Genomic DNA, 11,273 nt, shown 5'->3' with positions numbered 1-11,273 from the left:
TTAAATCATTTTAGTTTTGAGATATGTCATTTATAATATGTTCATGCATCACATATATACATGTTATTCGTGCATCCTAGGCATAAACTTAGTGTTGAACATGTATAAATTGAGTGCATAACGTATTTGAGTTTTGCAATTTGAAAATACACTTGGAAATATGCCGTTAATCGATTAAGGTGTGGTTTAATCGATTAACATAAGTTTTTGAAAAGCTTTTGTAACAGAAAACTTGGAAAACAGAATCAGTTACAATTTTGTAACACGTTAATCGATTAACCAAGTATTTAATCGATTAACTGGGCTGCAAAAGTGATTCTTTATAAACTGCAATTTCAGAACTTAAGCCATAACTTGCATGTTAGGTTTTAAGAGAGTTAGAGCATATTTCGTGTTAATTGCTGCATCTATATGACATTGCATTTGTGAGATTAGAAAAGAGAGAATTCTATGCTTTAGGATTGAGAGGCATTTCATGTTTAATTTCTCATCATTTCATCTCACATGTTCATGCATTCATTGATGTTTTTGTGAAGATTTCGTATTCTGTAAAATCTGTTTTTAACTAATGCATTATCATGTTATATGAGACTTGTGTTAGAGTTTTAGAGTAAGGTCTTAATTGTCAAATTTGAGCATTGTAATTGCTTTAGATTACTCTATGTTTTTGTTGTAAAAAGTGTTGTAACTTTGGGAATCTCAAGGTGTCTTACCACCAACGAGATTGTGTTGTATCTTCATTAGCTTAGAGATCTTGATAGAAAGAATAGGTTCTTGGCTGGGGCTACACCGCAAGAAAGGTTTTCTTGGGCGGTAGGAAGGGAGTCAAACCAAGGAATAAGGTTCTTTAGTTTCAAGTGAATGTCTAAGTGTTGTAATTGGAAGAATTGCTTGTAAAACATTATTTCAATTATAGTGAAGAAAAATCTCCCATGAAGAAAAATCTCCCAGATCAGTCGGGAGGCCTGGATGTAGTTTGCAAGTGGACACGCAAACGAACCAGGATAAAAACCTTGTTGCATGATTTTTCTTTCCCTCTCTCTCTTTATTGCTTTAATCGATTACGTTGTATAGTTGTTTTAATTGTAATATTTTGTTTCTATACTATACTGTTGTAACTCTGATATATTTGTTAGCTCTGTATATTTGCTTCGATCTCAGTTGATTGTTGTGCAAGAAACCGAATCTGTTTGTGTAATCTGGGCTATTTTAATTGATTAAGCTGAGTGTGTAAATCGATTATTTCTTCTCTTTTGATCGATTAATCTGGGGTTATTTCAGCATTAATTGTTTGCGAAAAACGGATACTCTGACTGCTACACCTATTCAACCCCCCCCCCCCCGTCTCGGTGTATTTTAGTCATTGATACCTAACACATAATTCATCCAATTGTTATGATTCAAAGACTTGTCTTGAATTAAATTTGTTTATTATTGTCTTATCCTGATGTGTGGATTGTTTCAAAACTATCACGAGATTGCTTGTTATTTTGGTTCACGGATTCTATATTGTCATTCATGCATGATTGTGAAAGTTAGACATAATACTTACGTGAGGACAAGCAAAAGATAAACTTGAGTGGATTTGATGAGTGTGAAATTATGCTACATTTTCATTGAATTTAACTTGCATTTTAGGACATAATTAGGACTTTATGATCGTTTTAAGCTTTTATTTCTCTTTGTTTGGGTTGAGCGGTTGTTTTTGGCTATGTTGTGCAGTTTGGATGGATTGAAGCCAAAAAGAGTAGATATTGGGTGCAAGAAGATGAAATTTGTTGTTGAGGCTATGTGAAGAGCAATTGAAGGGCCAAAAGAAGTCGCCTTGAAGTCTGGATAGAAGAGAAACAATTTAAGGTGAAAGCGCCACATATACCCATAATCGTGGATGTTATATTCTATTCCTATTTTCTAGGATTTGTTTTGTTGGGCTTAGCCCAATATTTTGTAATTAGGATAAATGAGGGTGCTTCCTCAAGGATGAAACACTTTACATTACAATTCTCTAATTTAGAATTTGATATTCTCTTCTCATTGGGAGTGAGTAATTCCCTTTGTTTCTAGGATTGGAGATATGCCCTTTTATATTCAATAAACAATTGTTCTTACTTGTATTTTATTGCATGTTGGGATTTTAATCATTAAACAGAGTTTTATTCGTGTAACTTGTTTGACCAACAAATTACACCTCTTAGATACATTGGGGAAAGACCGAGAGGTGAACCCAGCTATCCGACCATTCAATTATTCAAACTAGAATCCTAATTCACAAGAGTAGTCTTAGAATTATCAAGGATTTCTGGAATTCTTCCTGGGTTGCTACAAAACGATTCGATAGAAAGATCCAAGTAAAGGATTCAATTGATAATCATACCACGAGAGTAGGTGCGACTTCAATTGAGTACATGTGTCGGAGCTTGAGAGAGGATGACACATATCAAAGAGCACTTCACCCTCACAACTTAAAGTTCATGATAATGAGCAAAACAAGGATTTGCGAGTGTAAAGGTGGTAACCCTTATCTTGGGAACTTCCTAAATCAGATTTCAATCCTTTTTATTATTTTCATATTTATTTTTCTCAAATGTTCAATTGTTCTAAATTCAATTTCATTCCTTATTTGAGTTAAGTATAAATTAATTGTTATAATTAAAGAAACTTTCTAGTCCTCGTGGGATCGATATTTCATTACTTTACGACATAATCGTGCAATTACGATTTGCCCTATCAATAATATAGATTTAGATCAACTTTATTATTGTAACTAGAGTCATCTTTCTTTGAAACATTTGTAGCTGTAAATGTGTTTTGGGCTTTCAAATCATGCATTGAATGGTTTGCATATTGCAAACCAAATCTACAAGTGGATGGAACATTTTTTACTGGGAAATATACTGGAACACTGCTAATAGCAAGTTAACAAGACGAAAATAGACATGTATTTCCAGTTGCATTTATCAGTGTTGATGGTGAGATGGAAGAAGCTTGCGAGTGAAACTTTTACAATCTTAAGACTTACGCTACCCTCAACCAAACCTACTTATCATATCAAATAGGGGGGCATGTTTATTAGTTGCACTCTGAAGCGATCTGGTAGGATGGTCTAGTGCAAAATCAGTCAATTGTATTCGTCATCTTACTAGTAATTTCAAATATGAATTCGGAGATTCTGATCTCAAAAACAATAGTCATAGAAATGGGTATGTTTTATTTATATTTCAAGTTTATAAATAATTCTTATATAGTGGAATTTAATAAATTTATATTTAATATTTAGGTTATGAGTTGTTGCGACCACGGTTCGAACAGATATTGAATTTGTTGTGGCAAAAACATCTAAGGGATGGAGCATGGTTGGACCAGATTCCAAAAGAAAAATGGAGCCAAGCATATGACCAAGGAAGACGATTTGACCACTTGATCATGTATCTTGCAAAATGGATTAATGGTATTCTGAAAGGATCTAGAATTCTCCTTTTGCCCTTGCGAAAGCAACATATTAGAGGCTAAATGAATGGTTCATTGAGCATCATAATGAAGCTTCAAACATGATTAAGCATTGGCATATATATTACGAAGAGTTGACAAAAGTGATTAAAGAAAATCAGCAACAATCTATGTGTCAACTAGTTCATACTTTTTCAAGGGTGACCTCCGAGGTTGAAGTTATATCTAGATCAGGTGGTCGCCAAGTTAGGACTTATACTGTTAAACTAGCCGACAATTAGTGTGATTATGGATAATTTCAATCATTAGTATTGTCCTGCTCTCACACAATTGCAAGATGTGTTTCATTGGCTTTAGATTGTGGGCAATTTATCTCACCAATTTATCGACTAGATAATCTTCTTAAGGAATATGGATATGAGTTTGAACCGATTGGTAATGTAGAATATTGGCTCGCTTATTTTGGTGCAACATTCATTCCCAATCCCGTTATACGTAGGAAAAGAAGTGGAAGACCAAAGACTACATGCATTCACAACGAGATGGATAAAGTTCCAGTTGAACAAATTAAAAATGTGGATGGTGTAGAATTGAGGGGCATAATAGGAAGACATATCCACTTTGATCTAGAGACTTGTTAAGAGTTCTAGGCAATCTTCCGATAATCAATAATTTATGTTTTAATCTTTATTTTTATTATGTAATTCTATTGATATGTAACTTGCTTAAATGTTGTAATGTGATTTTATACAACTTTTTTGTAATATTAGAACTTCATCCATTTCATTTAACTAATATTAGAACAATGTTACTATTATAACTAATTTAACTAATATTCACTTAACTTATCCATGAGTGACTAGTGACTTATGCATGCATTTTTGGTGAGAGATGTCTTACACATCACAAAGACTGGGTAACTAATAACTATATATATATATATATATACATGAAGTATACAATATTCATGGATATTAATTCAAGGATAAATAATAAATATACTTATTATTGCACTGCAGCTTCTTATACTGGTTTGAAGAAAGAGGTTCTTCCAGCTTATTTGGAACCAAACCTTAGTACTGAAGAGCTTATGACAGGAGTTAGTTTTGCTTCTGCTGGTTCTGGGTTTGACCCACTTACACCAACTATCACTGTATGTTATGCTTCTTCTCTCATTCATTCTATTTAGGTGAATTGTGATATAGTGCATGTGTGTCATAACTTACATGTACAAGTACAATTGACACTTTTAGTTGAAAATTAATTCTTTATCCATAAAGCAACAGAATAACATTGTAATGTGTTATTGTGGGTTTAATTATTTCAGAATGTGATTCCAATAGAAAAGCAATTGGAATATTTTAAAGAATGCAAAAGGAAGGTAGAAGTTATGGTTGGTAAGGAAAGAACAGAAAATCATATAAAAAAAGCTGCATTTTTCATCAGTGCTGGTACAAATGACTTCGTTCTTAACTATTTTATCTTACCAATACAAAGAAGGAGCTACACTCTCTTAGCTTATCAACAATTCTTGATCCAACATGTGAAACAATTTATACAGGTTTGCTTCATTTAATTACCCCACACACACACATATATATATATATATATATATATATATATATTACTTAAAAAAATACCATAAGTATATAGGACCCCAATTCACTATAATGATACCAAACAACAGCTCAAGAGAGAAATTAAAATCTACTGTAAAATTCAGAAAATTCTATTCATTGTCTCTTCAACACCATTAGGTTTAGCTAAATACACTTCAATCTAGGGATAGATAACTGGGTCAGGCTTACAAAAGCTCCAGACCCAACATAGCATTTTAATTAAAACAGAATTCGAAACTAAGTAGAAATAGCAATTTAATTATTCTGGACATAGTCCTTCACCAAGAGGGCTTGCTCTTCCATCTAATGGGCCTGCTAGTCCCTAGGCCTGCATCATTGCCCACTTCTTCAAGATGAACCTTGTCCTCAAGGTTACGAAACCCAACTGGAACTGGTGCGGAAGGACCCAGTTTGGCAGCCCCATGTGATAGTGCAATGGTTGAAAATTTGTCTTCAGTGGGGCACAATTTACGTGGCACACTACCCGAAATATTGAGAGCAGGGAGTGATGATTCATAATTTTGAATGTATGATGAGATTGTAGTGGGTTCCCACCCACTTTTTTGAATAGAGGATGGAGATGAAGGGTTGTGTGGGGAATTGAGTTGGGTGCTACCCAATGAATTAATTTTTGCAGACTGTGTTGCCACCTGGATATCCAACGGTACATAATGCTCTAGGTTATCCAAGGGAGGAGATTGAAGTGGGGTTTCTGAATCACTTGAAGTGGGTACTTTCCCCACTTGGTTAATCATTTTGTCATTTGCCTTTTTCATTCCTCCAACCGTGGTTCTCTCAACCTCGGTTTCCTCCTTCTCCCACCGTGAGGTGTTTTCTTCCTCACCTACTCTCCTTCCTTGTTCAACCACGAAAGTCTCACGATACTCCACCTCTTCATCATGCACTTCAGTTCGCCCACTGTGTGGTTCCAACGGTGTCACGGTGGTGTGGTATGGTGGAGGAGTAGCTCTATGGGGTCCTTCGCCTGCTTCATCTTCATCGTCCAGCCTCGAAGCCATGAAGGAAAGTGGAATAGCCACTGTTTGGTCATTTGGGTCTCCGTGGAAACGCCAGAGGAGAGAAACATGAAAGACGGGATGAACCTGTGCCGATGGCGGAAGGAGCAGTTCGTACGCCACTGGCTCGACGCTTCTTTTGATTTAGAACGGGCCAAAAAACCGACGGCTCAGCTTCTGAGACAGGCGGCGCTCCACCGTGTATGTGTGTTGGCGGTAGGGCTGGAGCTTGAGTAACTCCCATTCTCCTAGTTGAAAGGTAATGTCGCGTCGACCCAAATCTGCCTGAGCTTTCATTCGTTGTTGTGCATGTTTAGAGTGTTTCATAAGGGTTTGTATCATTTGTGTTCTTGTTTGCAGGGTCATACGGATTTGAGGGTTTGTAGTGGAACCCGGAACATAATCCATGATGGACGAAGGAGCACGGCCATAGAAGGCCTCAAAAGGAGAGAGATGCAACGCCGAATGATGGCTGGTATTGTACCAGTATTCAGCCAAGGAGAGGTGTTGATGCCATTTTGTTGGATGAGAGGAGGTGAAACACCAAAGATAAGTTTGGAGGCAACGGTTGAGAACTTCAGTCTGGCCATCCGACTGTGGATGATAGGCCATGCTAAAGGACAAGGTGGTACTCAGAAGCTTGAAGAGTTCCTTCCAAAATGAGCTAAGAAAAAGCTTGTCTCTATCGGAGACGATCGATTTGGGAACACCGTGAAGCATGCAAACTTCATTCAGAAACCGACAGGCTAATGTCTCGGTCGTGAACCATGTTGGCATCACCTCAAAGTGAGCATATTTTGTGAGGCGATCCACTATCACCCAGATTACAGTGTGGCCCTGTGATGGAGGAAGGTGAGTAATAAAGTCCATTGACAACTCTTCCCAAACTTTTTCAGGAATGTTTAATGGCTGTAATAACCCTTGACTCTTTGTTGGCATGTATTTGTTTTACTGGCATATAGCGCAATGACGAATCAGATGCTTAAGGTGCTTGGCAACACCTAGCCAGTTGAAAGATGTCGTGAGGCGGGTCAGAGAGGTTTTCCAGCCAGAGTGACCTGCGGTGAGGGAACATGGAATTCATCCATGAGTGACCTGCGTCAATTTTCAAAGTCAGGTATAAAAATAGACTGTTTGTAAAATAATAGCCCTTGAGAGAAATAAAAGTGATTGTGCTCGGGTTGAGTAGCTTTCAGTTTACTAATAACAGCTTGTCTTGCAGGTGTTGTGTAGTATTGTCTGAGCTTGGTAATGATCTTTGGGAAAGGAGAAGATAGAGCCGAAAAGATGGGCTGGTCGACAGAGTGGCACCACGAGAGCGCATCGACAACTTGGTTTGAGGTACCTGTTCTATACTTGATTATATACTGGAAGCCAATTAACTTTGTAGCCCACTTTTGTTGCTCAGGGGTATGAAATTTCATGAGTGATCCAAGACACTCTCACATGTTAGCAGTTAAAAGGATCCTAAGGTATCTAAAGGGAACTCTTGACTTTGGTATAGTTTTCCCTCATCAAGATGAGATGATCGGTTCACATCTCATGGGCTATTCTGATTCAGATTGGTGTGGTGATATACTAGATAGAAAGAGTACTATGGGGTATGTCTTCATGTTTGTTGGTGCACCTATTTCTTGGTGTTCTCAAAAGCAAAGAGTAGTGGCTCTCTCAACTTGTGAAGCTGAGTATATAGCAGCTTGCTACACTGCCTGCCAAGCACTTTGGATCTGCTCTCTGCTACAAGAACTAGGCATAGAAAATAAGGATGCAATGGAATTGGTTGTGGATAGCAAGTCTGCCATTGATTTGGCAAAGAATCCTGAGTCTCATGGTAGGAGCAAACATATTGAAACCAAATATCACTTCCTAAGGCATCAAGTGGCAGAAGAAAGGATTAAACTGATTCATTGCAACACTGAAAATCAGTTGGCAGACATCATGACAGAGTCTTTAAAGAAGAACAGGTTTAATGAATTGAGGAGGAAGATTGGGATACATTGTTTGAAAGCTTGATAATTGTTTGAAGTTTCTTGTTGCAGAAGCAAGTTTGTTGTTTGGAGTTTTTTTCTCTTCTTGTTGCAGAATTTCGAATCATGGAGGGTGTTAGAAGGATGATTTAAAATTATGTTTTGTTAGTTGGTAGTTAGCTTACTATAAATAGATTCTCTACCTTATGTGTAATGCACAACAAAACTTACATACAAGAATACATTGAGTTTTCCATCTTCTCTAATCTAACACAGTCTATTTTCTTTCTTCTTACTTCTTCTTCTTTCTTTATTCTTTCTTTGTTCTAACACAGAGGACTAGTTCATTCCACTAAAATAAATTGAAATGTAGTTTAAAAAATTTTTGGTACCAAAAAGAAAAATTCTCCAATGATAAAGCAATTTGTATAAGTTACTTCTGGTTTCTTAGTAGTATTGTGATTCCAATAAAGAGATTCTAGTAATTATAAAGCAATTCAACTCAAGTTTTTATAGTGATACAACCAATGTAATAAGTTACTTCCGATTTCTTGTCACTATCATGATTCCATTATATTTTAACATTGATTAGAGTAATAAATATCATTTGCATACTTAGCATCTCCAAGCTTAACACAAAACATTGAATTTTGTTAAAAAAATTTATAGCATGACTTAGAATAAATAAGAAGTTCAATGATATAAGGAGTCAATATTGAGTGAAAAATAGGTTTACTAAATAAAGATATAATAAAAAAGTAAATTAATTTTTTCATTAAATTTCTAAAACATTAAAAGATTTAGAATAATATGTAAAATTAAAGGATTTAATATGTATGCACTAATATTGTATGTGTTTTTTACATTGTCAGTGAATCTCCACCATTCATATCTCAATTATCATTGACTTTCAAAGAAAAATATTACAAATCAATAATGGATGATGTATTGATAGTGTAAATAATTTACACTGTCAATGTATAGATTTTAAACTCAAAATTAAAATATCAAAAAATATATAGAATTAGTATAATATAAATGCAAGTGGATATAAAGTTTTTATGACATTAAATTTCTATATCTAATAGAATTTTGGATACATTTATACTATTACGTAAAAGTAAAACTTACTAAAATAACATAATAATAATAATTAAACTAGTATAATTTCTATATTAAAATGTATTACAATGTCATAAAAACTTTCAAACAAAAATATTATAAAATCAATATTAAATGATGTGTTGACAATGTAAAAAGTTTACACTCAGCGCATAGATTTTAAACTCAAAATTAAAACATCAAAAAGTGTAGAATTAGTGGAATATAAATGCAAGTGGATATAAAGTTTTTATAACATGTTAAATTTCTATATCTAATACAATTTTGGATACATTACTATTATCTAAAAGCAAAACTTACGAAAATAATTAAACTGGTATAATTTCAATATTCAAACTTTGTTATTATCACAGGGTCTTAGTTATTCCTTCCAATTATAATAATTAGCAACCTCTAGGGTAGTTCACCATGGTTTTCAACCATTTCTTTTTCACACTGGTTATTGAAACAACCAACAGAATGAATGAAATAAGGTGAGGTAGATGAGTAGAGAAGAAGATTGAAGTGAGAGAGAGTTTGAATGAATATATACCTCTAAGTATTATTAAGATCAAAAGGTCTTATTTTTACAAATATTGAAACTTCTATTTATAGCATAACACTAACTACCTTCTTGCTAAGAATAGCATATTTAACAATTAACATAACTATCTAATTAACTGATTTACCAACGATACTCGTTAATCGATTATACATGTTATTAACCAATTAACGAATCTAGCTGATTGAATTACAATTTATTCAACATTGGTTTTATCTCTATGACCTATTTATGTTTATCATTGCAGATCCTCAACAATATGGTTAAAATTCTACTTCTATATGTTATTCACATAATGAGTTACTAGAGGAGCTTGCGATGAAGGATATAAGATCATAACATTTTTCCGAGGTCCCTCAACCCAACACAATTTATTCTGATGTTATATCCCCATTATATATATTAAAGATACATATAATATAATAATTAACAAACTCTATCCAAGAGTTTAAGCTTTTTGGGGCTTTTTTTTGTGGGTTTTTATTTTTTTAATGGCTTTGAGCTTTGATTTATTATTACATTTATAAAAATATTTTCCTACCAAATGGGCCATAGGTTTTGTCAGACGTTTTTTGTTAGAACCTTGGGTAGTTGGGTTGAATGAAAACATGAAATGGTTGCATATTAAAAAATTATAACTTGAATGTTTATTATTAAAGTGAAATAAATGGGACAACCATCGGTTAAAATAACAATCGAAGCAATGAATGAGAAAAGAAAATAAATGCATAATGAACCATATAACTTATTGTAAACTAAGGAAACTACAAATCAATTTTTTGATATTGGATGTACAATTCTTCTGATAACTATCCATCACAATATTTTGATACAAGATTTTTATAATATATTAAAATTCTACCTTCAATAGAAGAAAATAATAGGAACGTGGGTACATTATAAATTTGAGGGTGGTAGAATTAAATTTGGTTTATCTAGTAATTATTATGTTTAAATAGGATAATTATTATTATAGGTTAAACAGTAAAAGATAATAAGAAGCAAAGTAATAAATAACCGTATATTGGGTTACCGCCTTTAACCGGGAAAAGACGGTGAAAGGTTAAAGGAAAAGCAGTGCTTAATTCTGACGCCTTTTTGGGTGGTCTACGAGCTGTTGCTTAATCGATTAGTTATGAAATACCATTAACTTTATGTGTGTTATCAATATCTCTACGTGCGATTCGTTGAGACAGAACTCTTTCGGTGCTATTGTTGTGCTCCTTTCTTTATAGGAAGGGGGTAGAATAAATTCCATAGATTCATTTTCGTCATTATTATTATTCGCAATTAGTATTGAAGAACTAAACCTGATAGTTATATGAGTGAAATAAAACAGCTTCCAGTGAATATACTTTATGGCTGAGAATTTTAAATTGCAGTAAAAAAAAATTGAGTCTCATTTTCGATGTATAAGAATGAAATTAATTTTTAAAACTACTTATTAAAAATAACAATTTGTTGTTCGATCGAAACATATAAATAGTTCCTAATCTTACTAACATTGAACTTGGTAAAAAAAGGGGGTTTAATAACTGAAAAATGAGATTATTAAAGAATA

The 11,273-nt window shown here is 34.0% G+C and overlaps 2 protein-coding genes across 2 annotated transcripts in view; one reads left to right on the top strand and one right to left on the bottom strand.

Annotated features, from left to right (window-relative positions):
• The first annotated feature begins 4,414 nt into the window (after positions 1–4,414).
• Positions 4,415–5,052, top strand: LOC109336865 (GDSL esterase/lipase At5g45960-like). The gene is made up of 2 exons (XM_019573681.1): positions 4,415–4,600; positions 4,775–5,052. The coding sequence occupies exons 1-2, from the start codon at positions 4,415–4,417 to the stop codon at positions 5,021–5,023; spliced, it is 435 nt and encodes a 144-aa protein (XP_019429226.1). The 3' UTR covers positions 5,024–5,052.
• Positions 5,053–11,136: 6,084 nt separating this feature from the next.
• The window catches only part of LOC109336867 (protein TIC 214), a 1,841-nt gene continuing 1,704 nt past the window's right edge, over positions 11,137–11,273 (bottom strand). The window contains exon 1 of the mRNA XM_019573682.1: positions 11,137–11,273. This exon is cut by the window's right edge and continues 1,704 nt beyond it. Within this exon, the coding sequence (XP_019429227.1) occupies positions 11,137–11,273 (137 nt within the window).

This window comes from Lupinus angustifolius, unplaced genomic scaffold (genome assembly GCF_001865875.1).
Source record: "Lupinus angustifolius cultivar Tanjil unplaced genomic scaffold, LupAngTanjil_v1.0 Scaffold_1_87, whole genome shotgun sequence".
In the NCBI taxonomy this organism is placed as follows: Eukaryota; Viridiplantae; Streptophyta; class Magnoliopsida; order Fabales; family Fabaceae; genus Lupinus; species Lupinus angustifolius.
The sequence above is the reverse complement of the archived record's forward strand: the minus strand, read 5'-3'. Positions and strand labels throughout refer to the sequence as shown.

Coding starts and splice junctions, on each gene's coding strand:
- LOC109336865 (XM_019573681.1), top strand. CDS start 4,415: ATGGATATTAATTCAAGGATAAATAATAAATATACTTATTATTGCACT. Junction 4,601..4,774: donor CACTTACACCAACTATCACT/GTATGTTATGCT, acceptor TAATTATTTCAG/AATGTGATTCCAATAGAAAA.